The sequence below is a fragment of the Halichoeres trimaculatus genome, unplaced genomic scaffold (genome assembly GCF_033239565.1).
Source record: "Halichoeres trimaculatus isolate MK-OKI-2021-1 unplaced genomic scaffold, fHalTri1.1 fHalTri1_scaffold_24, whole genome shotgun sequence".
NCBI lineage: Eukaryota > Metazoa > Chordata > Actinopteri > Labriformes > Labridae > Halichoeres > Halichoeres trimaculatus.
In genome coordinates this window covers 3,462,747-3,488,591 of record NW_027437202.1, presented here as the reverse complement: position 1 = coordinate 3,488,591, position 25,845 = coordinate 3,462,747, and the positions used below count along the sequence as shown (strand labels likewise).

At 44.3% G+C, this 25,845-nt stretch overlaps 1 protein-coding gene across 2 annotated transcripts; it reads right to left on the bottom strand.

Annotated features, from left to right (window-relative positions):
* Nucleotide 1: 1 nt before the first annotated feature.
* LOC141785945 (bone morphogenetic protein receptor type-2-like) lies at nt 2-25,615 on the bottom strand. Of its 2 annotated transcripts, none has more exons than XM_074664582.1 (13): nt 24,544-25,612; nt 15,026-15,211; nt 14,492-14,671; nt 11,167-11,274; nt 10,881-10,972; nt 8,926-9,156; nt 7,717-7,831; nt 6,438-6,598; nt 5,384-5,531; nt 5,084-5,220; nt 4,297-4,469; nt 2,890-4,217; nt 2-1,829 (listed from the first exon to the last, which is right to left on the bottom strand). In XM_074664582.1, exons 1-13 carry the CDS (start codon nt 24,632-24,634, stop codon nt 1,576-1,578), a joined length of 3,204 nt encoding a protein of 1,067 aa, XP_074520683.1. In that variant the 5' UTR covers nt 24,635-25,612; the 3' UTR covers nt 2-1,575. The 2 variants fall into 2 exon arrangements, with proteins under 2 accessions (XP_074520683.1, XP_074520684.1); XM_074664583.1 differs by having other exon boundaries at nt 1,695-1,829; nt 2,844-4,217; nt 24,544-25,615.
* Nucleotides 25,616-25,845: the final 230 nt, after the last annotated feature.

The following is a 25,845-nucleotide window of genomic DNA, read 5'->3' as shown; positions in this document are numbered from 1 at the left end:
ATTTATATCATTTCATACATTTATTGAGAATTTTTTCTTCCATATTGACTCGAAAATGTTTACAGAAACTGTACCGAGCAGACGCATAGCAATGGAATAAAAGGCCATGTCCATTGAATGCAAAACAGAATTCCATAAAAATGATGCAAATATCAATGCAATACACATACATATGCTTTTTTTCATACAAATTACAGATTACAAAAACATAAATGAGATCTTTTCATATGCCCTGAAGCAGCGCTGAAAATACAGGATGAGTACAATGACATTTCAGCACGCCTGTACAGTGCTAGGCCCCAACAATGCTAATGCTCGCTGACATAAAGAAACACAACACATTGTGCGCGCCATCCTTCTCTCTCACACTCACACACTGAATCAGTCATTGGAACATCAAGGGATGAGACAAGAAGCAGAAATAATATCCAGCGTGCTTCAGAAGGGTTTGGTTTTTTTTTTTTTCTTTTTCAGGTTAGTTTCTGATTTCCAGCAGAGTTCAAAGAGCAGAATCTGGGCTTTCTATAGTGTTTCTGATCTTTCAGAGACATAGAGACAGCTATAAACACAGTCCACAGTGAGGTCAGGTGATAGTGGTACAGTGATTGCGTCTGCCACTGTAACAGATCCCTCCGTAGATTAGGTTATGGTGATTGTAGTGGGAGAAGACCCCAGAGTTTGAGCCTTTCCTGGTTTAATTGTGCAAGCAGAGGAGTCCCACTTTTTCCAGTCAGCTGGGATTGATTGTTAGTGTCTGTGCGCCCCGAAAAATAGTCCAGAGAAGAAGGAAAGAGCGGAGGATTGTCGTCCATTTTCTCCTCTCGAGTCAGGGCGAAAGTGAAGGGTGGATTGTTTACGAAACGATTGTGACTATTCATAAGTGCAACAGAGATTAAAATATCAAAATAATGACAGGATTAAAACATTGAATAAAGTAATGGAAGCAATAAAAACATTGAAAGCATCTAAAAGCTACATCCTATTGCACAATTAAAAAGTATGATACAAAATGGATACGTGAGCAAAAAGACAAAATAAGGTATTGCATACAAACCAAAGAAATAAAAAAGTAGTTTGTTCTGTCTTTTAAGACCGTCGATTCTTTTTACAGAGAACATTTTCTTGGACGTTGCTTGATACAGCAAAGTTTGCTCAAAGTGTTGATTGTTTTTCATCGCCGTTTTTTTAAGTTTAGAGACCACTTCTCAGGGTCGCAACAGACAGGACTTCTAAACACTGATTTTATTTGTCAAAGTGCAACATAGGGAAAAAAGAAATCCGTTTAAAAGATTGCTATGCTCATGAGGATGAAACATGAAACGATAAGGAGAGAAAAACATGGAAACAGAAGCGGGTGAGAATGCTGCATAGCTGGATTCCATTTAAAGCAATGCCATCATCAGAAAGACACACAGGAGCGAGACAGATCTAATTACTGTACACGATCAGACTCGACTGTTTGTTCACAAGACACTCCATAGCTTCCTCTTGCTGATTCAGAGCAGAGAGCTCGATAGACAAAACAAAATGCTCCCCGATTGTTTTCTTTTCTTTTTTTTAAGTCTTGACAGGAGTTCAAACGTGCGTATCGCTCGGCTCGCTGGCCAAGCTGCCTCCTCGCAGGAAGATAGCAGAGCTGGATTTGGGTCGGTTCTGACTGTGACTCTGGCCGCGGGAGGAGCCGTTGTTGTTGACCTCCGGCCCCCTGCTGTCTGTGGTGATGACCCATGTGGTGGGTCGCCACTTCTTCAGGGAGTACGGCGTTTTGACTCGCTTCTTGATTTTCTCTCCCGTGCCGAAGGCTCCGTCTGGCTGCACCAAGCCCTCGCCTGGAAAAGAAGGAGGAGGGATGATCAGAATCCTGAGGGAAGTTTTTACAACTGTGGGCAAAGATCATGTGAGGGGCACTCAAGCTACTAAGAATTTCACACAGCTAACGTCTCGCCACTAGTCATGCTACAAAAAAAGCTGGATGCTACATTTCCCACAATGCAACCAGTACAATTTCTTAAGACTACTCTTGTCTTATAAATAAAAAACAAATCCTCTAAAGCAGGGGTCTGCAACCTGCGGCTCTGCAGCCTCATGCAGCTCTCTGACTCCTTTCCTGTGGCTCCCTATAGATTTGAAAAAAAAATTAATTAAATTAAGAGTTTTTGTTTATAATTTTATTATTAAATAAATATTTGTCTCAATATTTATTTATTTTTTAAACTTTTTGAAATTATTTTTTCATAAACTTTTAGCAAATTGAGAAATAAAAATTCCAATTTTTGTAAAGATTTTTTGCAAATTTTTAGATTTCTTTTTTTTTTAATTTCTGCATTTTTTCCCAAAATTTTTGAAATAAATTAAAATGGAGCAAGTTTGTAAAAAAAACAGTTTTTTATATTTTTTTTTGTAAATTTATGAAATTTTAAAACAGTTTTAAAATTAAAAATATTTTGCATTTTCAGTTTTTTTTTGTATTTATTATTTTTAAATAATCACAAACTTACTGAAATATCTTACCTATTTATGAACTTTATGATATCACATTGTTTTCTAAATTTTTAATATTTGCAAATTTGTTGAAAATAAAAAAACTGATACATAACATGTACAATTTTATAAACACAGAATCTTCTCGTTTAGCTAATTATTCACTAGATTTTTAATATGTTTCAAATTTATACACTTTTTGTCTGTATTGTGAAGATAAAGTTGATTTTGTGGCTTCTAAATAACTTTAATCCAGGTGAGGCGAGGAAAAATGGCTCCTATGAAAGTGAAGGTTGCAGACCCCTGCTCTAAAGCTACACATTTGATTAAATTTGATATAAAAAAAAAAGAAGAATAAATGCCTGAAATGGAGTTCTCGGAGTGTAAGGTGTCAGTGCATAAAATCACCGAATGAAGCCAGATCCTGCGTGGTGAACGACAGGTCCAGTGAGTTGGGTCTCTCAGGCCGGCGGGCCCTCGGCTGCCTGAGCAGAGCCTCCCCTCTCATGGTAACTGGAGCGTCCCCCTGAGAGTCAGCTACGCCAGATCCCGAGCTCTCCCCTGGCGGCCCTGTTGTTTCCCTGCTCCCTCCTTCCCCGCTCCCTTCCTCCTCCCCTCCATCACTCTCTCCCCCACTCTCCCCGTCCCCCTGCCCGTGCCCCGTGTTGCTGTTGTTGTTGTTGGTGTTGGGTCTGGCTGAGCGGAGCGCGGCGACACTCGAGGATGTGTCTCTAGGGTCTGGCTGCTCACGGCTCAGGAGCGGTTCGTGTTCGTCCGGGCTCGCCGTAATGACGCCCAGGCTCAGGCGGCTGTCGTCTGACCTCAAGGCTCCAGAGCCGTTCTGAGTTATGCTGGATCCTCCGAACCCTGTCGCTCCGCCTGATGTCAGGGAAGAGATCCCAGCGCCGGCGTGACCGTTAACAGCGCCGTTGATGCTGCCGTTGACGTGTGTGTCTCGTAGAATGGGTGTGTTATTTGTGCTGTTCCCCCGATGAGCCTCCACAGCTGTGTTTGTGCCTACTACCACACCAATGTTCATCTTTTGCCCCTCCACCTGCCGCAGATTCGACTTCCCCGAGCGTCCAAACTTGAACCTGAGAGAAGACGATGAAGACTCCTTCTTGGTGGGCTTGTTGCGCAGGGGCAGACTGGACGGCCTCTTGGGCAGGTTCTGCTGCTTGGGCAGAGGGAAGATGGTGGAGGGCATTGCTGCTGCGGGGTCTGACGCGCCTGTAGCCTCAGTTGCCATCTTGATGAGAGGGTAAAGAAGGCTGGAGCTGCCGGGGCTCAGCGGATCTGGAGAGCAGAACTGCTTCTGCGAGTGCTCCATCAGATTCTCGTCTGAGCTCTCCTTCAGGTTCTTGTCCACCTCTTTTGGGTCCAGCTTTGTAGTTTCCAGGTCTTCCTGGGTGAGATGGAGGCAGACTGGGACTGTGGCGACCCCTATAGGGCCCTCGGACTCCGAGATGATAGTGGTGGTTGTAGTGGAGGTTGAGGGGCTTCCTCTCAGGCCCATGCTGGTGCTGCTGCCCTCTGGGCTGGGCAGGCGGGCGTTGGCTTGTTGCTGCCGCTCCTGGTTGATGGAGTTCCTGTTCCTCTCTCCGGTTCCACCTCCTGCTCGACCACTCACAGAGCTGGTGGCGTCACCCTGCGTGTTCTTTGCTACGCCATCATGCTCTTCGATGTAAGTTGAGGGATGATCTGCGTACGGGCCAGACTTTGGCGTCATGCGATTTCTGCGAATGTAACAGACTTGTTAAGAGAAAATCTCAAACATATCACAGTTATGTTTGCGTGTTTCATGTTCAAGCCCACCTCTCGTTGTGCAGCGTCGTGGACATGGGGTTCAGCGTCGGGCTCACAGACTTGGAGCGGTCCCATATGAGGAGCAGCTCCGCCAGGCGCTCTTCGGCACACTGCGCTGTGAGACGAGCCTCCGCATCCTGGTCCCAGCAGTCCTCCATCGTCTCTTTCAGGGAGCGGACCGCCTGTTGGGGACAAGAAAAACAATATAAACACAGACTGCCGTGCAAACATGTCGTGGATTTCTCCCAATGCTCTCACTGAAAACACAATTACAGGTCGAGTACAAATATTTAGCTCCAGCGTTGTTTGGCACAAACTGACACTAAAACAGAAGCTGTGTGTAAATATATAACACCAAGAATCTCAGACAATCAGATAAAATCCTCAGACTGATATTTTGGGAGCACTCAAGTTTGATGATACACTCCTAAATATGGCTTGGCCACTTAAAAGCCCAACAGGAAACAGATTGGTGATATGAATTATTTATTAATATGCCAAAAAGTCTGGCATCACCAGACGTGGTTTATAACCTGAAGCAAAAAAACTGACGTCCTGTCTACTTTTAGACACGTAACATATGCTGCTGCTTTAATTCTGTGACTGGGAGATTTTCCTCAGCAGGAAACATCCTGGCACTATAGAAGATTCTTCTTCTGCTAAATAAATAATAATCTCTGATAATTCAAATTTACTGCTGTTTCAGTGACATCTCTCACAATCTGCTGACATTATTAATCCTGTTATTAGAGTTATAATTAGATTCCTGGCTCCGTTACCACACAAACAAACGCACCAAACTGTTCTCTTTCCAGGCCTCAGGGAATTTGGGCCGTTGCTTCTCCCTGGATACGAGGACCTGCATGTCCTCAAACGTCGGGTGGTTCCCTGCCTCCGCCTGAAAGGCCATCTGGTAGTCTGGCGCAGACTCTCCTAGAGGTAGGGGAGGAAGAGGAAGGAAGTAGAAATCTTTCATGTGGTAGAAATAACCATTAAGCTGATGAATGTGCTGGATAATAGAAGCTAACATCTCAGTGATAAATGCATTCTCCTCTGTGCTTTGTCACATCAAACTTCTCCTTTCTGTGTGTCTCACCAGGGAAGAGGTCGGTGCATCTCATGAAGGTCTCCCAGTAGATCAGGCCCAGAGCGTACATATCCACCTGCTTCAGCGCCGACTCACAGTCCCTCAGGTTTACTGCTCCCTCCAGCACCTCTGGAGCCATGTACCGAATCGTTCCCACCTGGAAACGAAAGCAGGTGAGACGGGGGGGAAACAGACACAGTGAGGAATGATGCTCTAAAGTTAGACGCTGCATTTCCACAGAAAAATGTTTTCTGGCTTTTTATCTTTTCCTGCACAGTGAGGACATCAGATAAGAGCTTTTCATGGTTTCTTTAAGATAAGAAAATATTACATTGTTTCACCAAGGATTCATTTTTGAGTGCCAATCTATTACTGTTTTTACGGCAGCGTTTTTAAACTTACAAGTTGAATCAAAAAGTGCTTTAAAAACGTGATAGGACTCAGGAAAAAGTAGAGGTAGGTGGAGTTTTACATCTGGTAACCATGATTTTGCAGGGAATCAATGCAACAATCAAATATGAAAATAGAGGCAATCATTGCATTTCTTTCAAAGTAAACATGCAATTAATTCGCCATTACTACAGTGACTTCTCAAGCCTGTGACATGAATGAAAGATTAACCTTTAACATACTGAAAATTAAAAGCAAATAGACACAAAAAAGGGAATAACAGAAAATAAAATGGCCTAATAAAAAGCCAAAGAATAAAAATGAGTTTTTCATGCCAGACGATCCTAGAAACAAGTTTAATATCCAATTTTCACAAAGCCAATTTTCACTCTATCCACCTAAAACAGCCGCTCTTTCATGAAATGTTCTGATTTCACCTCCACTGAGACAAGACGGATGCATAAATTAAGCAGCGGATTAGCCCATCGTGAGAAAAGCAAACTGCAGCTCTCAACTGTTTGACAACAAACTGGATTTTGTTCATTTTATGTTAATCTTTCTTAAAATAATCTTCCAGCACAACATTCTGCACTAGAACGTTAATCTGTGTTTTGAACTTTTTATTTTTTATTTTTTTTTATTTCAGAGGATTTTTGTCGACTTGACAACTGACCTCACTTATCGCAGCGTTCTCCTCCTCCCCGTGACGCGCCGGCCTGTTTCCTGTCAGCTTCATGGACAGGCCGAAATCGATGATGACACACGTGCCGTCAGCCTTGACGAGAACGTTCCGGCTGTTCAGATCCCTGTGGGAAACCGCGGGCTTGTACAAGTCTGTAATGAGGACGAGAGGAAAACACAAGATAAAACATTTGGGCTAATTTACCTTTCATTAAAAATTTAAGCCTGTACAGCGCTCTTTAAATTCCCTGGACACAGTGTACTCGGATACTTTCTGTAGCATTTACAAATGAGTGATCACATCCAGAAAATCCCTTCATATAGCTCGTCATTCCCCTTCATTACTCTTTGTTCACCAGAGCAAGCTGCACTGTCAACAGACAGCTAAACCCTCTAATCTAATCTACAACAATGGGATTAAGACCATATCAGAGGAGCCTCCTGTAGTACTGCAGCGTCCAGCAGGGGGCGCAGTGAAGCAGAGGGACTCAGGAAGTTGTGGCAGTCACCACAGATATCTGCTGCTTGTTGTTGATGTGCAGGAGAAGTGGGGGAGGATGGCGACTCTATCAAAGCCTGAGAGACTGTGCTGTTAGCGGCTCCACACTGCCCTCTCTTTCTCTCCTGTCACTTCAGGCTTTCAGGAGGGAGAAACACACCCCCGCTTCTGCTCCTCACGTGTTCCTAACAGAGAAACTTCTATTCTTCTTGAACTTCTGAGCCCGTTTGATGTGTATCTGTGCTGATAAAACGGAACGAGTCCAACCGCTGAGGCTGGGGCTGAGGCAGGGGCTGAGGCAGGGGCTGTCACATCGGCCTCCAAAGACTGACTTTATAGAGCCACGGGGATAGTCACATGTCATCTGAATCCCTATCTCTCCTCTACGTCTCCTCCTTCCCCCCTCTGACTTTGTCCCTCTCTGTTTTTTTCACTCTCTCTGAGGCTAGCTGGAGGCCAGTCTATAAATACTCGTGGCTGGGCTGGGCGTGCACGCTCTGTGTGTGTGTGTACATGTGTCAAAATGCAGGGATGCAAAGCGCTCTGAGCCAAACAGACCCACGTGGATCTGCAGTGTTCAGGTCATTCGAAGCATTAAACACACACAAACACACACACATGATCTGAATTCACTTAGACTCAAGTTTCTCTTTTTTAGCGACACAATTCTTCGTACGTGTTTACGTCTCAGAAACAGATGGAAGTAGCTGCCTTGGTAAACTGTGAGCGGTTATGTAATTAGCTGTGTGTGTGTGTGTGCCCTGAGGCTCACCTCCTTTAAAGAGCTCAGTGTGCAGGTACGCCAGGCCACGGGTGACGGAGTGAGCAAGCCGACAGCTGCTGACCCAGTCGTTGGTCTGGACGCTCAGGTAGCGATTTAAGGAGCCCTGAGGAGAAGGAGGGGGGGGGGAGAAAGAGGGATGGAAACAGTCAGAGGAAGGAAGTTAAAGAAGAAGTCACCTTTTATTATCATTTTTTATTTTCTATATAATAAAACCTCCTCTGCAGCTCCAATCAGAGTTTTAGAAAATGTAAATTCATCAGTTACAAAACCCAAACAGGTCAGGCGGAGTGATGTACTGCAAAAATCTCATCCTCTCGTTTATAACAAGGCTGACTTTGTGCTTTGACCTCCATAGAAAGGGCAGCGCTCCTCAATAAAACTGACTCTCAGAATATTTTATCACCACCCAATAACTGCCTCCAAGTTCCCCGGTGTTCTGCGTTTCTGCAGCAGCCTCTAACGCGGAGTCAAAACGAAGCAGTCCGAGGAGAAAAATCAGCGACTCCACTTGTTTTTCAGCAGCAATTATTCTTGACAATATTAATGCCCTTCCCTTATTATCTCCATCAGCCTTCATAATCCATTACCGGCCAGGCCTTGACGCAAAAACACACAAACTTCCCCACACACCTAATGTTTTCTCATCAGAATCAATCATAAAGCAATTCACGCATCCGCTACCAACAGAAATCGCATTATAACTGTTCATTCTGAATAAATGATATTATCATTTACTCGAATGCATAATGTATTTCAATTCCCTGTCCCTGCTTGAACTGTGTTTCCATGACTAGGTGTATTAGATTAAGAGTTATGATGCACAATGGGCTTCTTTTTTTCACAGGCAGGCTGGATGAGATTAAGGCGCTGAGGGCGATTTTTGAAGAACATTCACATCGATATCTGCGAGTTCCTTGAGGCAGCCTAAAGCAGTCAGTGTCAAAGTTTGTGTTTTTTTGCTGCATCAGCTGCACGTGTGAGGAGAGCTGAGGCAAGGTGAAAGGATTATACTTTCATTTTGAGACGAGTATGCGGCGAGCAACCCCGAGGATGCACAGGGAGGTGGGAGAGATGAGCCTGTAGAGCCTCAGTAATAACATGCAGCCTCTTAAGGAGATGTAAATTCAGGAGAAGGTGAAGTTCTTGTGTTAAAGCTTAAAAATCTATGAGATAAAGCCCCTCCTCCCTTTGACTCACATGTGGGTAGTAGTCCATGACCAGCAGGTACTCCGTGCGCCCCTCTGGGCCTGTCCGCTCGTCAGCCGCCACAAACCGTGCGATATTGTCGTGCTCCAGCAGCGGCAGCCGGTAGATGGAGCATTCGTTGAGGAAGTTCTGTCGGTTGGCTGCGGTGAACACCTTCACCGCTACAGGTCGCTCATCCAGGGAGCCGCAGTACACCGCACCATACCTGCCTCGTCCAATCAGCTGAAAGGAAACAGTTTGAAGGGTTATTTTGTTGTAATTCAAGACCTTTTAGTTCAAGACTTAAAAACATCAGGGGAATAATGAGAAGCGAAGAGAGAGAGATCTTCAGACTCCTTAAGAGTGGAGGAAACACATAAAGACAGCCAGGCAGGAAGCAGAGAGATAGGAAGCTAACTAAATTACAGGCAAACAGCAGGGTCAAACAGTTAAAATGGCCTAAAGTCAGCTCCAAATCATTCAATTAGAGTCCTGAATTAACCGGAGCACAGCATGCCATTAAGCTCCACATATTCTGCTTTAAAAGTCATCTGCCTGAGAGTCGGGGACAAAAAAACCAGGAGTGCATTTCCACCTCCACGTCTGCAGAACACATTTATCTCCCGCTATAAAACACACTGAGAGAGAGCCGGCCTGTTTTGTCTGCGAGCAAGGATAACTGCCTTCCCCCTCCTCGGTGAGCAGCCTGATGTGAAAGAACGTGCGCCTGCATTTGATAAGACACAAGGACAGCGGTCTGAATTCAGCTCCTGCTTGAAAAGATCTCACTGCGGCCTGTGACGCACAAAACACATGTCGAAATATCGGGTAAAGAAAGTGTCAGGACGCTTCATGCAAAAAAATCCACCTGAAATCATTTTTATTTAATGAAACTTTTTAAAAACACTTCCACCTGTTCTGTTCTGTTCTGCCTTCCAGCTGAAAAAAGTCTGTTAACATTTTTCCCCAAACCGGACGAGATTAGAAATACGCTTCACAGAAACGACTCAGTGCTTTGTTTTGGTGCATTGCAGAAAATTAAACCCACAAAAAACAACCTTTAACACTGAGTCAGAGAGCTAAAATGGAAATTGTGTTCCACCCTCATAATGAAGAGCATTCTGGGTAGGAGTAATAGTCTAAATAGGTAATATTAAAAGCCTTTTCAGGCGTGCTCTGCCTGCCCTAATGCGCGCCTGTGTTTTTAAAACCGAGGTGGTGAGTGCAAAGTTACTTTCACTCATCGTCACAGTTATGAAAGTACAAGCGAGTGGGGAGAAAAGTTTAATCTGTGAAAACCGCTGATAACATTTTCTGGTGCTTTCGCAGTTTGTCGTTCAATTTTAATTCCCTTGAAACTCGTAAAGATAACAAAGTTCTATAAAAGTTAAATTGTGTTTGTCGCTGCGTTGCTTCCCCCTCCTCTCTGTGTATCATCCAGACGCCATTGACTTCCCATCACAATGTAAGCTTCCCATCCGTATCAGGTTGTTGGGATCTGGTGTCAGTGTAAGCAAAATCCTATTTCTGTGACCTGTCACTGAATGCGTCCCGCCGCCATCCGATGATACAGGTCACATTGAAACGACAAACGTAACCGTACACGTTGATGTATTTTGGGTGTATTTTCGCCTCCATGCTTTTGGTTTCTCCTTTCTTTTTCTGACTCTTGTTTTCTTTCCCTGCGTCCCACACACACACACAAACAGACACGCTGAAGTCTGCATGAGCACTGCATGTCTCAAACAATCATACCAGCTTTCATCTTTTCCAGAAATGTGCAGAATTTGGGGTGTAAGAAACGCAGTGAGTCATACCTCACCACTGTTTTCAGGGAGAACTAACGCCACACATAGGGCCTTTGTCAGTTTGATAAGTCAGATTAACTCCACGCATCTTTCTTTCCTCACAAACTTGACGATTATGATTCACAAGAGATGAACAGACGCACGCTGGAGGACACTGACCTCCAGCAGCTTCAGATTGTCCAGGTCCAAGGAGCTCTCAGAGCCAGCAGCCTCCATCATATTCAGGTTGTGCAGACCCTGCTTACCATCTCCTGTGAACACACACACACAAACACACACACAGCTTAGTTAAATGCCAAACATGCACATGCATTTACCAGGAAGATCATCCCTTTATCCCTTTTACGAAATTAATTGAAACTCAACCAAAAACACTGAAAAAGAACGGCCTTGAATAATAAATGTTCCCTGCTCGTCCTCGCAGCGTGGCGCCATGGTAACTCACCGTGCATCTTGCGGTAACCAAAGAAGGCTGCGACAGCGAGCATGGCCAGCATGGAGACTGTTGCCAGGGTGATAATTACCGTCTCTTTGTAGCCCAGTGTGCGAGAGTCTACAGGAAGGAGGAGCGGGGTGGGGGACATCAAAAACAAAAAGTACAAATTAGAGTGCAACCTTTACGTGGGAAGAGTCGAGCGCCTTGCTCGGGGGCTTTGATTTGTGAGGAGAGAGCTGTGGAGGAAGGATGGGAAGGATGGAGATGACACCCTGAGTTTTCGTTGATGAGGGATACCTGTTAAACCTGATGCAACATAAGACAATAGATAGGAAAAGGGAGTGGAGTGTTGATTTATGCGTGTGTTATGTTGTTTTTTGCCGAGATAATGAGCTTTTGTGGAGAAAAAATGGAGGAGAGTGGAAATTAGCATCAACGGTGCATGGATTACCTTGAAAGCTTCAACTTGTCTGCATTTAGTCTTAGCAAATAGAGCAGAAGTAAGTTTATAAAATGTTGAAAAAGATGTGAAAATGCTCATTACTTCTTGTTTGAACTTGGTGAAAACAAACCACACGACACAACAGATTCATCTCTTTCACATCAACAACCAGCCTGTTGTTTGGTTTGTACACTGTTTAATGAAAGACATCGTGCCGTCTGTCTGTGAGAATTCATTCTTCATATTTAGCACAACAATCAGACATTTCACAGCTTTAACATTTTGTAAGAGTTTGAATAATCCGTTAAGTGGACACACAGCACGTTTGTTATCCCGCTACCACGTCAACAATGCCTAACTTACACACAAACATCGGAAATGTCTTCAGCCACACATGCTGTGAAGCGCGTGAAGGAAAAAAAAGGAGGGAAAGAAAAAACATCAATTAAGCCAAACAACCATGAAGCATGGTCAACAGACTGGAAAAAGCGGTGCGGCGAGGAAAAAAGAAAAAGAAAAAGGATGTGTGGGAAGTGAATGGAGGGAGAAAATATGTAAAAACAGAGAGTCAGATGGAAGGTAGGAGCGGTTAGCTGAGGAAGCTGCAGTTTTAGCTGTCCGGGGTTTGTGATTAATGAAGCTGCATCAGCTTTAAGTGCTACTCAGGAGAAAAAACACACACAGCTTTAACATAACACTTCTTTCCTCCTCCGCTGTTCTCCCAAAGTCCAGAGCTACACCAGTAAAACAACAACTCTACATCCTCTACGTCAGTCAACACGCTGCTGCTGCTGCTGCGAGACTCCACCTTTATAAATAATTGATGGCTTCAACAGCCTTAGGATAGCTTTGACTGACACAGTGGCATGAACACACATAAACATATACACACACGGGGGGTTGGCAAGGCTGTTCGAACGGTGGGGTCAGTGGGTTCATGATCAACAAGCGGGCTGCACAGGAAGCGATCAGGCAAACACAGACGCTCAGGCTCAAATGTATAAACACACACAGAGCGGCTGCTTAAAGTAGCCTTCAAACATCTCACTCATAACGCTAACTAGCCTTTTATTTGTTTGTTTATCCATCAGTTAAATGGAGAGGTTGGGATTAAGTCTGTTTTTACAGGACCTTAAGGGGACGTAGAGTGTGTGTTGTTGAGAAAATCAAAGGTAAACATAGCTTTAGCTCGTTAGTAGTAGGACTGTAGCTATTGAATATTTTAGTATTCGAGTATTCTACTGAAAATCCCAACCATTAATCGATTAATCGAGTAATCAGATAAAATACATTAAATACAAGAGCAGTTATTTTTCAATTGAAATTTTTCTCTTTAAGAAATAGAATTTTCTGATACAGTATGTCAGTAAGAACACTTGCTTTGGTAGCTCCAAAATTTGTAAACACACTTTGACACATTTTTTGTGCCTTGTACATCTCATCAAATGTTGCGGACCCAAATGGCACCCATTTCATAGAATGACCCATTAGTCTCTAAACTCCAGAAAAGAAGCTAGATTTGTTGCTAGTTGCTATTTTGTATAAGAGGTAGCTTGAAGGGTCTGAAAACTCTCTTAATATGGCCTCAGCTCTATTTGAAATACCACTCTTTGATCTTTCTTAAAATCAAACGATTTCTCGAGGCAGAGAAAATTACTCGAGTATTTTTTTAAATCGAGTACCTCGAATTATTCGAGGAATAGTTTCAGCTCTAGTTAGTAGAAAACTCTCCTGTGAAAAAAATGACTTCACAGATTAAATCTAAAACTTTCTTGCAATGAGACACCTCTACTCTTGCCGCAGTAAAAGATCAAGCATATCCCTGCCACCTGCATGTCGTCACCCATGCGCCTCAGCTTAAGCTTACTCAGCCAGCCACAGTCACAAACCATTTCCTACTTCCCATAACACAGGCACTAATCTGTCTAGACATGTCAGGACCATCTACAGAGGAGCAGGAAGAGGATTTAAAGTTATAAAACAACTCAAACTCCTGCCCCTCCGATCAATTAAACCATCCTCCAACACCAAAATCGTTATTTCCCTCCTGCTTTTGTCTCGTCGTCCATCTGCCTGCTGCAACAGTCACCGGCACGCCCGCAGACAGACAGATAGAGCAGACGCCTTGTAATCCGTGGAATGCAGAGCGACGACATGGATGGTGGAGAGTGTATGTTTGTGTTTATGTGTGGGCAGAGGAGAGATGATGAGGCATCGCCGCCGCCGCCACCCCCCTCCCCCTTGCTCTACTCCTTCTACCACACACATAGCTTTCATTCACAGCTCGGGCTTTACAGGAAGGAACAACTAACAATACATCTGTTTGCTTTGTTTAACACCTTGCTGGGAAAAAAAATCCCCCGATGGGCTTGTATGGAATTCAATATCAGCCACTTTCACAGCGCTTTAGTGCATATAATCTGTACCCACCACTGGGCGAGGACGCTGAAAATGCAAGAAAAGCCGATCTGCCGGTGAAACAATTCATCCTCATTGTCAAGGTTCATAATGGAAGGCAATCAGGTCTGAGGCGTGTGTCGAATGATGAGGCAGAGGAAGAGAAAGTAGCTACGAGAAGTGTAGGTGCCACAGCTCTGATGATATCAAACATCCCTTCATTCTCCTCCGCTAATAGCTTTGTGTTTCACAACTGTGTGGGAGCACGTTTGTTATTTTCTCCCTGTGTGTGCTTTGTTAGTCATTCATTCATTCCCCCCTCCACCCCATCAGCGTGGTTGTATAAGAGATAGTTGGCAAAAAGTTTCTTCTCATTGGATTAAAATTAAAAGAGGTCAATTAGCCTCTCAAAATGCTAAGTCAGGCTAACGTCAAATCCCATAGAAAGACAAAGAAAGAAGAATAGTTTGTCATGTTGTTCTCATTTGTGCTTACAGATTGGTTGCGCCGTGGTCGGACTGGGCGTCGGGAAGTTCTCGGTGAAGTTGACGTTGCACATGTCGCTGCCGCAGCAGCAGAAGTGGTACGTCCCGTTCTGGATCTGCGGGGGAAGGTTCGTCACGACGCAGCGGTCATCCTGGCAGCCCTGATGGTCGCCTAGGTGAGTCCAACAACCTGAGAGAGAGAAAGAGCGAAAGAGCAATAAGACTTCCCAGGTCAATCGACTGCTTGGTCAGCAAACTTTTGTTGATGTCAATCAAAACCCAGAGTTCCTTTTTTTCAAAGCTAACAAATGGTAATAACTGATTGGTGCAAAGGTAAGTTGTATTTGTTGATTGCTGTCAGAGACATTTCCTCCACTCCTACAAGACAAGACAACTTAATCCGTCTGTCAAGTGCCTCTTCAGAGTCTAAACACCTCACTTCAAAGGTGGACGCAGTCACAGGGGAAATTCAAGCATCAATTATCAAAATATTTGTGGAATTCACTTCCTACACCTGTGCACTACAGTGTTTCTGAGGTCGTACCTTGTTTGACGAGCCGCACTTCGCCTGGAGGACTCTTCTCCCACAAGCCGAAACAGTGGCTGCCCTTGGCACATCGGATAGTGGTGTTCTCCGGGGAGACCCGGCCTTCGCCCCCCGCCACTCGCTCCACCTCCCACTGCTGCTGCTGGTCCGTGAAGGCACACTCCCGCTCCTCCCCCTGCGCCGCTGCAAGAAGGCAGACGAAACGGGGGCTGAGTTGAATCACATTTTCGGCTTGTGGTGGCAACAAAGTGAATTGGTTAGTTTGACGAAAGGAGGCGAAGACATAAAACTCTGAATTGGTGAGAGTTTCTGAGGGTGCATTAATGAGGACGAAGGAAGTACTAGACTGCCTCGTTAATTTATGTCATTTCATGGCATCTCTTCATCAGTTTCCAACAGAAATACTTCCAATATGCTCATTAAGGCAACAGTTCTCAGTGTTATGCACGTGAAAACCCCTGATTTCAACCTCATACAGAAACAGACACTTATTGTCTGCTGCAAGCGTTACAGTGATAGATTGATGCTGCGGCTGTCTGCACAGGAAGAATATTCCACAGCTGAAAAAAATAAATAAAAATGTCTGCCTGCAAAGACTGCTGCCTCTCACGAGCCAAAGATCAATAGAAAAACCAATTTAAAGCCTCGCCTGAAGGACAAAACACAAAAACATGCAGAGGCAGAGAGAAAAAGTGGACATTAGAGCTTGAAACAACGCTCATTAAAAACGCTCAGAGAAACTTAAAGGTGGTTGTGCAAAAAGAAAATCCAATCGTTAGAATATCTGCTATGGAAGTTCAACAAAAGCGAAAGTTTTGAACTGTGGTCGGTGTCAAATTGTGTGTTCAGAGAATAAAGGAAAGCCTGGATGTGTTCAGCTCCTTTTAGAGAAATAGTCAAAGCCAGAGTCAGTGTGTGTGTTTGTGTACACCGCTGGCTTCGTGGGTAATTTCAGATAAGGGAAACATGATGTGCCAGTTTGTTTCCCTTACTCCCAACTCCTCCCTTTCCTCCACTCAGGGGGGAGACAGAGGCATGGGGAGGTAAGGGAGGGGGTTTGTTATGGAGGGAGGAGGGTGACTGTGCCCTGCCCAAGGTCAAGCTAGCCTGTGTGGGCAGAGGGTGACGCGATGGAGTGGTAGCGCTCCTGGGCACCGCGCCAACTTTCCTCCTCTGCTCCCATCCGCAGATAAAGCTATCAACCCTGGCCTACCGTGGGCCTCGGCTGCCCTCAACCTGTGGGCCTTTGCTGCCTACTGTTCTGTGGGACCGTCTTTGCCTACAGGGGGAAGCACGCTGTGTGCACGCAGAGTGGGAAAAGAGTTCGCAGTAGGGTTAAATATGTGGAGGAATTTTCATTTTGATAAGAAAACGGAATTTCAATGAGCTGACGAGTCCTAACAGAGAGGATGAGCCTCCTTTAAATGTGACTGTACCTTTACTTTTTACCGGCGCTGTTTGCTACTTGATTCGCATTGTTACTTCAGATGCACTTTGTTTGTTTTTTGCAGTATTACCAGTCTACATAGTCATTTTTGTTCATCCTGAAGCTTTGTTTTTACTAAACTACTGGTAAACATTTCCATATGTTATCATTTAAATAAATTTTAACTTTCTTCCAGTCTTATCCTGCAGTAGAGCATGCAGGTTATAATTTAACACCGGTATTGGATTGGTATCCTTACAGGTCGATACCCACAGCCCAAGTAATGGTTTAAAGAGCAGAAAAGTTGGATCGGTGCATCCCTACCAATAACTAATCAGAGAAAAGAAGGAGTTCTCCAAATTAACACCGTCCCTTTAAACCAGAAGACATAATTGGCAGACACTCATTTATATTTCACCACTTTTCTATCGAGGGCACAGAAAGAAAGAAGGAGAGGATCAAGCTCTCATCTTTTAGAGTCTGGCAAATATTAGGTTGAATATGAGAAGAGCTTACAAAAAAACTCTCATTCCTTTCAAATAATTGTAATATTAACGTCCATGTAAATGAAAAGCAAACACGTCTGGTCTAAAGCTGCGTTTCTCTCCTCTATTCAGGCTCTTATCTGGGAGCTTTTATGAGTTCTCTGTATTTAACTCTCAGTTCGTAAAGCAGTCTTTTCTTCTGGAGGACATGTTAACAGAAGAGTGCAGAGAGAAATAACCGGAGGAATTTCACAGAGTGTACTTTAGTCTGCAGGAACGTCAGATTAAACATCAGCACACCTTCAAGACAAGATATCCATTTACTGGAAATATTAGACTCTTATACAACATCTTCCACTAGAGGTCACAAGGTCAGAGGTTATGGTGTGAAATGATGGCTGCATAATTCAAAACAATGATAGAGTGAGAAGTTGGTAAAAAAAAAAAATCAAAATCTAGGCTAAAGGCTAAACCACATGACAGCCCCAACAATGATCTTTTCTGCCTTTTAATGCGCTTCCGTTCTAATTACCAGAAATCGAGGGGAGAGGCCGACGGCTGCGAGGACAAGAACAGCAGCGAAGAAACTCTTGGGAAAAGACGAGAAACGTTCAAGAACAATAGTAGGAAGCGGTGCGTTTGTGACAACACCCTGAGACGGTCAAACCCAGCCCGCTGACCTTGTGCGCAAGAAAAATCCATAGAGCAGAGTATCTTCTGTCTTTCTCCCAAAGCTGGGGAAGATACTCTATGCCTCTGACATTAATTATTAACATTTTCACCATAATTCAAGGCTATGAAATGAAATCCCCTATAATGATGCTGGGTGTAGGAGAGCTCAGGGGCATGAGAAACTGAAAACACAGATAAAAAGCTGGACTTGAATCCAGAAACTGATATTAGGTTTTCATGTTGTGTTTGCTTATGCCATTTCAGAGCTTTTCTGTTGCTCTGACAAAACAGCAAAAAGCAATACCCCCTTTATAAACAAGTTTCTCAAGATTCTGAATTACATTTATTGGATTTAGCAGCTCAGCATACAAAAGAGGGAGCAGAGAGAGAAAAAAAGCAAAGCAGGTTTTTGCTCATTTGCAGTCCAAGCCACGGGGGCACTCTTGTCGACACATTTCATTGGTTTGTCTGTCGCCCCGCACAGTCGCGGTTGGTTCTTTGACTGAATTCTGTCTTTCTTCTAGGTCTTTCTGGTTGGATGCCAATCTCTCTGTGTATCTCTGATTGGCCGTGGCAGGCTCTGTCCCAGGTTCTGCTCTGTGTGATCTTGGCTTTCCACTGCAGTATTGGATTGTGGGTCAGAGTATGCAGGCAAGGCCAGTGGAGCGAGTCAGATCAGAGAGGGAGAGGGTAGTCATATCAAAAGGCTCTGGAGTAGTTTCTGCTCTGAGCATGCTCATTGGATGAATCCCCAGCACTGCTGAGTGTTTACCCATGGCCCAGTTATTTGCTAATCTCTCCCCCCTCCTCCCCCAATTGGCCTTCGGTGCACCCTCCCACCCCCCTCCCAACTCTTGGACTACCCCCGTCCCCTCAGCCCCTCAGCCTCTGTGCTAAAAAACAACAGCGATCTAATCTGGCTCTCTCCTTCCTCACTGCCAAGGCCCATTGGAGAGATGTAAGACACGGCGGTCTGAGACTTGATTAAAAGTCAGAATGCAGCTGATGTGGCGGCTGTTTTCTCTCCACAACTGGTTCTGAGTTCAAGATTAGAGACAGGAAAATAGAGGGTGGAAGGGGCTGGAGTGCTCCGCTGGCTAAAGGCTAAAACGTGCTTGATGCACTAGTGCACACAGCATCTCCTCTGCAGACATGCGTGCCCTGTTCACATCCACTGAAGTATTCAAGAAGTGCTCGCTTTGGGGGCTGCAGTGTGAGGCCTTTGCAGACTTTGTGCAGACAGTTATCAGGACGTTAAGGTGTTGGATGCACACCTCAGTAAAGATGAACTACTTGCTAATTAGTCAAATAGACCTCACCCCTTAATATAACATACTTGTCTTTAGTTCTTGTTCATGTTTTTTGGGGCAGTTCCTCACAGATCTCTCAGTTTTTTATCATTGACAATATTATTTTGAGACCAAATCTTCATAATAATGCAATACACCATTTCAAAAACAATAAACTTTTATATCTCATGAGTATTTTTTACTCATGTAGTTGGAATATCAATAACTTTCAGATATACAAAAATTTAAACAGCAAAAATAAAATGGGCTCTCAGTCGAAAATTGCACTTTAACTTTAAAAAACACTCTCTATGTCCATGTAAATTCTCACGTATCCAGCTCAGTTATAGGGCTGCAGCTATCGAATATTTTAGTATTCGAGTATTCTACTGAAAATCCCATCGATTAATCGAGTAATCGGATAGAATACATTTTTGTTAAGTTAAAAAGCAGTTATTTTTCTAATGAAAATTTTTCTCTTTAAGAAATTGAATTTTCTGATACAGCATGTCAATAAGAGCACTTGCTTTGGTAGCTCCAAAATTTGTAAACACACTTTGACACATTTTTTGTGCCTCATACATCTCAAATGTTGTGGACCCAAATGGCACCCATTTCGTAGAATGACCCATTAGTCTCCAAACTCCAGAAAAGAAGCTGGATTTGTTGCTAGTTGCTATTTTGTATAAGAGGTAGCTTGAGGGGTCTGAAAACTCTCTTAATATGGCCTCAGCTCTATTTGAAATACCACTCTTTGATCTTTTTAAAAATTAAACGATTCCTCGAGGCAGAGAAAATTACTCGAGTAATTTTATGTAATCGAGTACCTCGAATCATTCGAGGAATCGTTTCAGCTCTACTCAGTTATTCTAAATGCTACAAACTGAGGCGACTGGACTGTTCAGAGATTGTGAAGACATTACTCCTCTCATCCATGAGGCTTCATCATCCTCATCAGCTTCATCAGCTTCTTCCAAAACTACAAAAAACAAACACGCATGCACATGGCGATACAATGAGGCTTGCAAAACAAATGAGTTAATTTCATTTATTGAACGATTACTTCATTAATTGACAATCATCCCAGGCCTATTTAATGGTAAAAAGACGTCTTTCAAACACCCTACGACCACTGTCTGGTGGTTTCATCACATAACTCACAAGAAGTCTTCGATCTTTTATTATAAAACCAATAATGTCACATCATCCATGACACGCTTGTTGCTGAGGTAGGGTGCACGCCTTTCAGGGTCCCATTCTGCTGACACCCCCAATTTCCCAACTCCTCTCCTGGAGTTAAAGATGTCGGTGGGCACAGAGGAGAAGAAAGGGGGGTCTGGTTGGTTGGTTGGTTGGTTGGTTGGTTGGTTTGTGGTGGGCTTTAATCTGCCCCATCTGTTGCCTCGGGACTGCCCACCCCCCTCCCTCAAAAACACCAGCGCTCAGCCTGTGTCTGTCTGGGTCTGGTACAGTTATGCTAATCCTGGGGCTTATGCTACCCTCAAAGCTTAGAGGCCTCCATTATTGACCACGATGCATTTATACCAAAATTCACCCCCTCCCTCCATCCCTCCTTCCCTCCCTCCTCGTCTTTTATACCTTTACTTTCCTGAATATGTGATGAAAACACAGATGACCAAAGTGGTGTTTGCCATCACTCTGCAGGGGGGATAATCTCAGATTATTTATGAACAAGCAAAAGTTCAGACTGAGGCAGCTCCTGAATATAGTCTTTGTTTGTAACCACATCTTATCCTTGTCATAGACAGGAACAGCTATTACAGGTTCTGAAGGCTGTGGAGTAGCTTGACAGGCTAATTTAGCATATACATCCTGGAGTCTGGAGTTGTCACTGGACGCCTATGGCTGTCTGGTATGCTGGGGTTTTCACCTGGTGTGTGAGCGCTAACTGCTGTTTCTGATGTCAGTTTAAGAAATGTGAATCTTTGCTTTATTTACAAGCAGAAAAAGATCAAAAATACTGATTCTAACTTCTTTCCCAGGACTATATTTACCAACCCCCACAGCAATCTTTTGCTCCCCTGATCTGTGTTCTGGTTTCTCACAGAAAACGCTGTCAGCTCACAATTTGCCTGAAACCTGCACCTTTCATCAGTGATCGCTTGAAACACCGAGATCCAGCAAATGCACTCCGCTCGAAACACATTCGCTCTGAGATATACACGGCATAAAGGGGACAACAACACAGGCAGAGCAACACTTAAAGATGTGACATCCCAGGTGCCGGGAGAATAAACACAGGATCAATATCACCTTAAAGCTGCGCAGTTGTGAACAAGTCTCCCTCGATTAAAGAAAATCCAAACCATCCGGAGCAATCATCCATACTCTAAGTAACATTTTTTGCGCGCTCTAGACTTATTGTCTCTGCTGGTCAAGGAGAATGCTTCGTGTTAATCATACGCTGTCACTCTGAGTTACCATCTCAAGGCTGCACCTTTTGTTTTCTAAAACATCCACTAATTTCTTCTTTTTGCCAAACCAGAAGGTCGTCTGAACACTGCTCTATTGTATCACCGCTTCTGCTTTTACATCTACGCAGAGCACAAACCAAGATACTAAGAGCCAGAGACATTGATTTTCTTTTTTTCATCTATCTAATAGAGTATGAGGGTTGCTGTATTAGAGCCCAAATGGCCTCTCAGCACCCTCATTGGTCCGTTTCCAGCCGCAGTCGGTGTCATCTCTTCTCACAAAATAATAACGCTGACTGAGTGCTAAATATTATGGCATCAAAGTGGGCGCAGTCTGTGCTTTTTGAATCCTTCAGACTGGGAAACCACTTCCTTTTATTCCCGTCTAGATCGCACAAACACCAAATGGTTGGCTTCATCTTTATATTACCTCTATTTTTTGCTTTTACACACTGGTTGCCTTGCAGCTTTGCAGAAGATTTAAACGTTTTACAAGCCACTTTAACCCATTTACTGTCCTTGTGTTTACCTCCAGAGAGATGCAGGCTGGGATGCACATTCAGCACAGTTAGCTTGAGAGTAAACAGGGATGCAGTTTAGCGAAGGAGCCCCTCGGCTCTCGGGATAATTGTTGCTATTAACACAGTGCACACATTGATGTCATAAAGTACAAAAATTGTTCCTTTGACTTAATTTTTCTGCTGCTTTCTTGTACTTTAGTGCCAAAATATCTGTAAGGCAATCAATTACTGTACTTTTTCAGCCTGCTTTAAAGAGAACTTAACTTGTACAGCACTTCCAACAATCATTAGAAGTCAGTGTGCTCATATCTGTGCAGGCAGTGCTGGAAAACTCTTGAACATGTACTCAGCATTCAAGTTTCTCTGAGCATCTTTGTCATAATATCTCTGATAAAATTCCAGAGCTGCACCTTGCTCGCTGTATTTTACAGGTATAAATGTAACCGAACACACTCGCAGTCTGATTCTGCAATCATCCAGCCATAACTTTACTTTCTGTTGAGCCACCGACGTGACCACAGACCCGACAGCTTCAAGAGTCCCCGGAAAGCTGGATCGCCACAGCCCGGTTGGGGGAACAGTAGGCCCTGTCAACGCCGCAGTATGCAGCCCACGAGACACGGCTTCAGAGTTTGGACAAGCGGAGCAAATGAGCAGCCCTTTTATTATGCTTTGGTATAATACTTGTGCTCTAATCCTCTTTGGAGCCCTCAAACCCCCGGCTTACCTGGGACCACTGTAAAAAAAAAAACAGGCATGAATGTAGGTTGTGGCATACATCATGCTCCAAGCTGATCTTCACTCAGGAGGAATTTGAGCTAAAGTCGTCCTAATGTTGAAGAACACCTGTGGTCACGCTGCAGGTAGCCGGTGTTGCCAGATTTTTCGAAACCAGCAGCGCACACCCACACACTGATTAGTCACAGGGGACACGGAGCAGAAAAAACGACCCGAGCTCCAAACAGGTGGAAGGAAACGACTGCGAAAAAAGAAATTAGCGGATATAATAAGCGAGCTGGGAGGAAGGGATGATGGGAGGAATTAGTGAGACAAAGAGAGCAAAGGGAAAGGTGTTGGGTCAAAGAGATGACTAACACACCTTCCTGGACAATTATCCTTTTGCTTCCTCACATCATCATCATTACAAGTATCATCTTTAGAAATGAGCACTAAGGGATCTTTTTTTCCCCTCTTCCATTCATGGAGCAGCTCAGACAGAGCAAGCGGTTTGTCTCCTGTCTCTTTACAGCCATTACGCCAACAAAGTCTGACTGCTGCTCTAATTAATTTCGCACGGAGCAACAATTTAAATTTATTGGCTGTTTACATGGCACGCGTGCATATAAGTATCCATTAATCGTTCTTGTACTGATTATTGAGTGAATCTGTCAATCCGCTGACAGTCGGTGAAGCCGTTAAAGCGCTCTGGGGGAATTCTAATTTGAATGTCAGGTCTCATAAAGGTGAGTGACGATATTTCCTCGTGATGAGAGATCTTTTGTGTGCTGGAATGATGCTGAATATTAAGGCAGGGGATGAAAACCGCACTCTTTCACCCTCCACCCCTCCTGCTCCGATGCTACGTCACAACCTGACAACTCATCCCTCCAAAAGATACTCCGTGTCCTGCTCTCTCTGCTGAATCACCTCTCCTTCTGACCTTATCAACTCCACGCTCGCCGCACCAAACTCCACCAGGAAGCCTTCCTCTTCTGTTTGTTTGTGTATAATCAGAGGATGTCTGCTTTGCAGTAATTACACTCGCAGTCTATTTTAAGGAAGCGCAAATTAAAAAACACTCAGACTACCACTTGTCTGTTAATGCAAATGTAAATGCAAATGGGAGCAAAGACTGCACGACCACTTTTAAGTAATAAAGACAAGCACACACTCCTCTCCGCGAAAGCTCCTATTAGTCTCAGTTTCTGCTTCAGCTGAATCACAGGAACGACATCAAACATTGTTATTTAGAAGCTGTAACACACATTCACACACATGCACTCAGCTGCAGCGTCACATGAGCAATCCCAGCAACAAAAACAGCTATTTTCCAACAACAATCCAGCTAAATTACCCATCTCCAAAGATACCTTTTACCGTCTTCCCACACATTCCTGCCTCTCCCCCTCCTCTCATGCAGCCCAGCTACTATCTTATCATCCTCAAGGTCTCACAGAAGCCTGGCTTCAGCCCAAAAGTCTTGAACAGGGGGCACAACTTGGCAGACAAGGACTGCGGTATGTTTGGCAGTGTTTTTCCAGGCCTTTGTACACAGAATGATTAAATGGAGCTAAGGGGTTGCTTTCGCTGCTCTGTTCAGGAGGAGGTATCTGTAAAGATTTGCTTTTGCTACACTCAGATTGGCTTCACAGATCACTCCAGGCAGACAGGAAGATGGGGAGGAAAGATTAGGGATAGACAGGCTGGCTGGTGTGCCAGACAGGCAAACACACAGAGACGATGTGGTGATTTAGAAAATGTCTGTGTGGCAGATTATCTGAGTTAAAATGACAAAATAATCCCACAAATAGCCGCCCTAACCCCAAAAAAAAGCACGATTTGGCTTGCATTTTCCTGCAACATCTGCAACAAAACGGCAGCACCAAAAAGAAAAGGCATCAAATATTCATGAGGAACACATTTTCCCCTCATTCTTAAAGAAATCAATTCAGTAAAAAGGCACTTACCAGCCACAGAAGTGAGGAGAATCGTCAGGCAGAACCCAAATTTAGCGAGTGATTTCATCGTGATTCGGCCCACAGCCATGACAGTGTTCATCGACTTTGGTCTCGTTGCTGGAGCTTCTCCAAATCTTGATGTACTTCTCCTTTTCCTCCTTTCCTTTGCACTTCTTTTTCTACCCCCTGTATTTTCCTCACGTCAGCTCAATAACTTGAACTGACCCCTCAGGCATGGAGCACATCGAGAAACTGTGCGTAAAAGAGGCGCTGTTGTGTTGGGGGGGTCGGCGGTTTAATAACTACTGTTGACTGTCACTAAAAGTTGAGTTAGTCCTCCTTTAAACTCCTTCATGAGCTGGACTAATAAACCGAGTGGCTAACTTGTTTGGATGATCATCCATCCACAACTAGCCTGGTAACAACGTCCATCTCTGCGAGCTAACATGCTAGCTGCCCAGGGCGACTGTCTGGTGCAGGAAAACTTAGGCAAAGAGGGTGAATAACGCAGTAATAACCACCACACAACTGTTAACTGTTACTACACAGCATCCAGGGTGTAGACTTGGAAAGATACCCCACTTTTACAAAAAACAGGAGGGGATTCAGCTTTTAAACCGTAGGCAATTAGCTCGGTAGGTTAGGACGAAGCTAACCGACGTTAGCCTAAAAGCTAGCCAGTTAGTTCCCCAGGTCCCGTCTCATTTCACGATCTCCGATGTAGGGAAAATATTCACAAGTCAACGGCGCCTACAGTGAGCTTTTCTGGTTTCCTACAGGGTGAGATCATTACTCCCGATCTGGCAGACGACGCGGTTGAGGGGATGGATGTCTCTCGGTGCGATCCTCCCCGAGGCAGTCGGCGGCGTTTGGCATTGACGGTCTCGGAGCTCCGCTGGGCAGACAGACAGACAGGGCGGCTGGGAACGCCTCGTTTGCAGGCTTGTCTGGACCGCTCGTCTCCGGTATCAGGTTGCTGTGGGTTGGTGTTGGGGGTGGAGGACAATCCTACACAGGCAGGAGGGGTGATGCAGCGCCGCTGTGCCGCAGACTATGGATACAGCACTCTGGAAACATATGCTGCATTCAGGTTCTCCATGCGAATCTCCTGAATGTGATGTAAACACAACGTAGCAGAGCCCGTGTTATAGAGGCGGTGAGTTAAGCGAGTGCGTTTGTGCATTACTTGCAGTTACAGAAGCATAAAGACGCAGGAGTAGCGCTTCATAGTGCGCTCTTGTTTGAAAAAAAAAAAAAAAAAAAAAAAAAACACAACATGGCAAAATCATCAAGTGAAACACAAACAAGTCT

What these genes read in the sequence shown, in the direction of transcription:
- LOC141785945 (XM_074664582.1), bottom strand. Translation starts at nt 24,634, where the DNA reads ATGAACACTGTCATGGCTGTGGGCCGAATCACGATGAAATCACTCGCT. An exon ending in ACAATCTGAAGCTGCTGGAG is followed by an intron (nt 9,157 to 10,880) that starts GTCAGTGTCCTC and finishes GTTTCCTTTCAG; the next exon opens with CTGATTGGACGAGGCAGGTA. An exon ending in CCTGGAAAGAGAACAGTTTG is followed by an intron (nt 4,470 to 5,083) that starts GTGCGTTTGTTT and finishes TGTCCCCAACAG; the next exon opens with GCGGTCCGCTCCCTGAAAGA.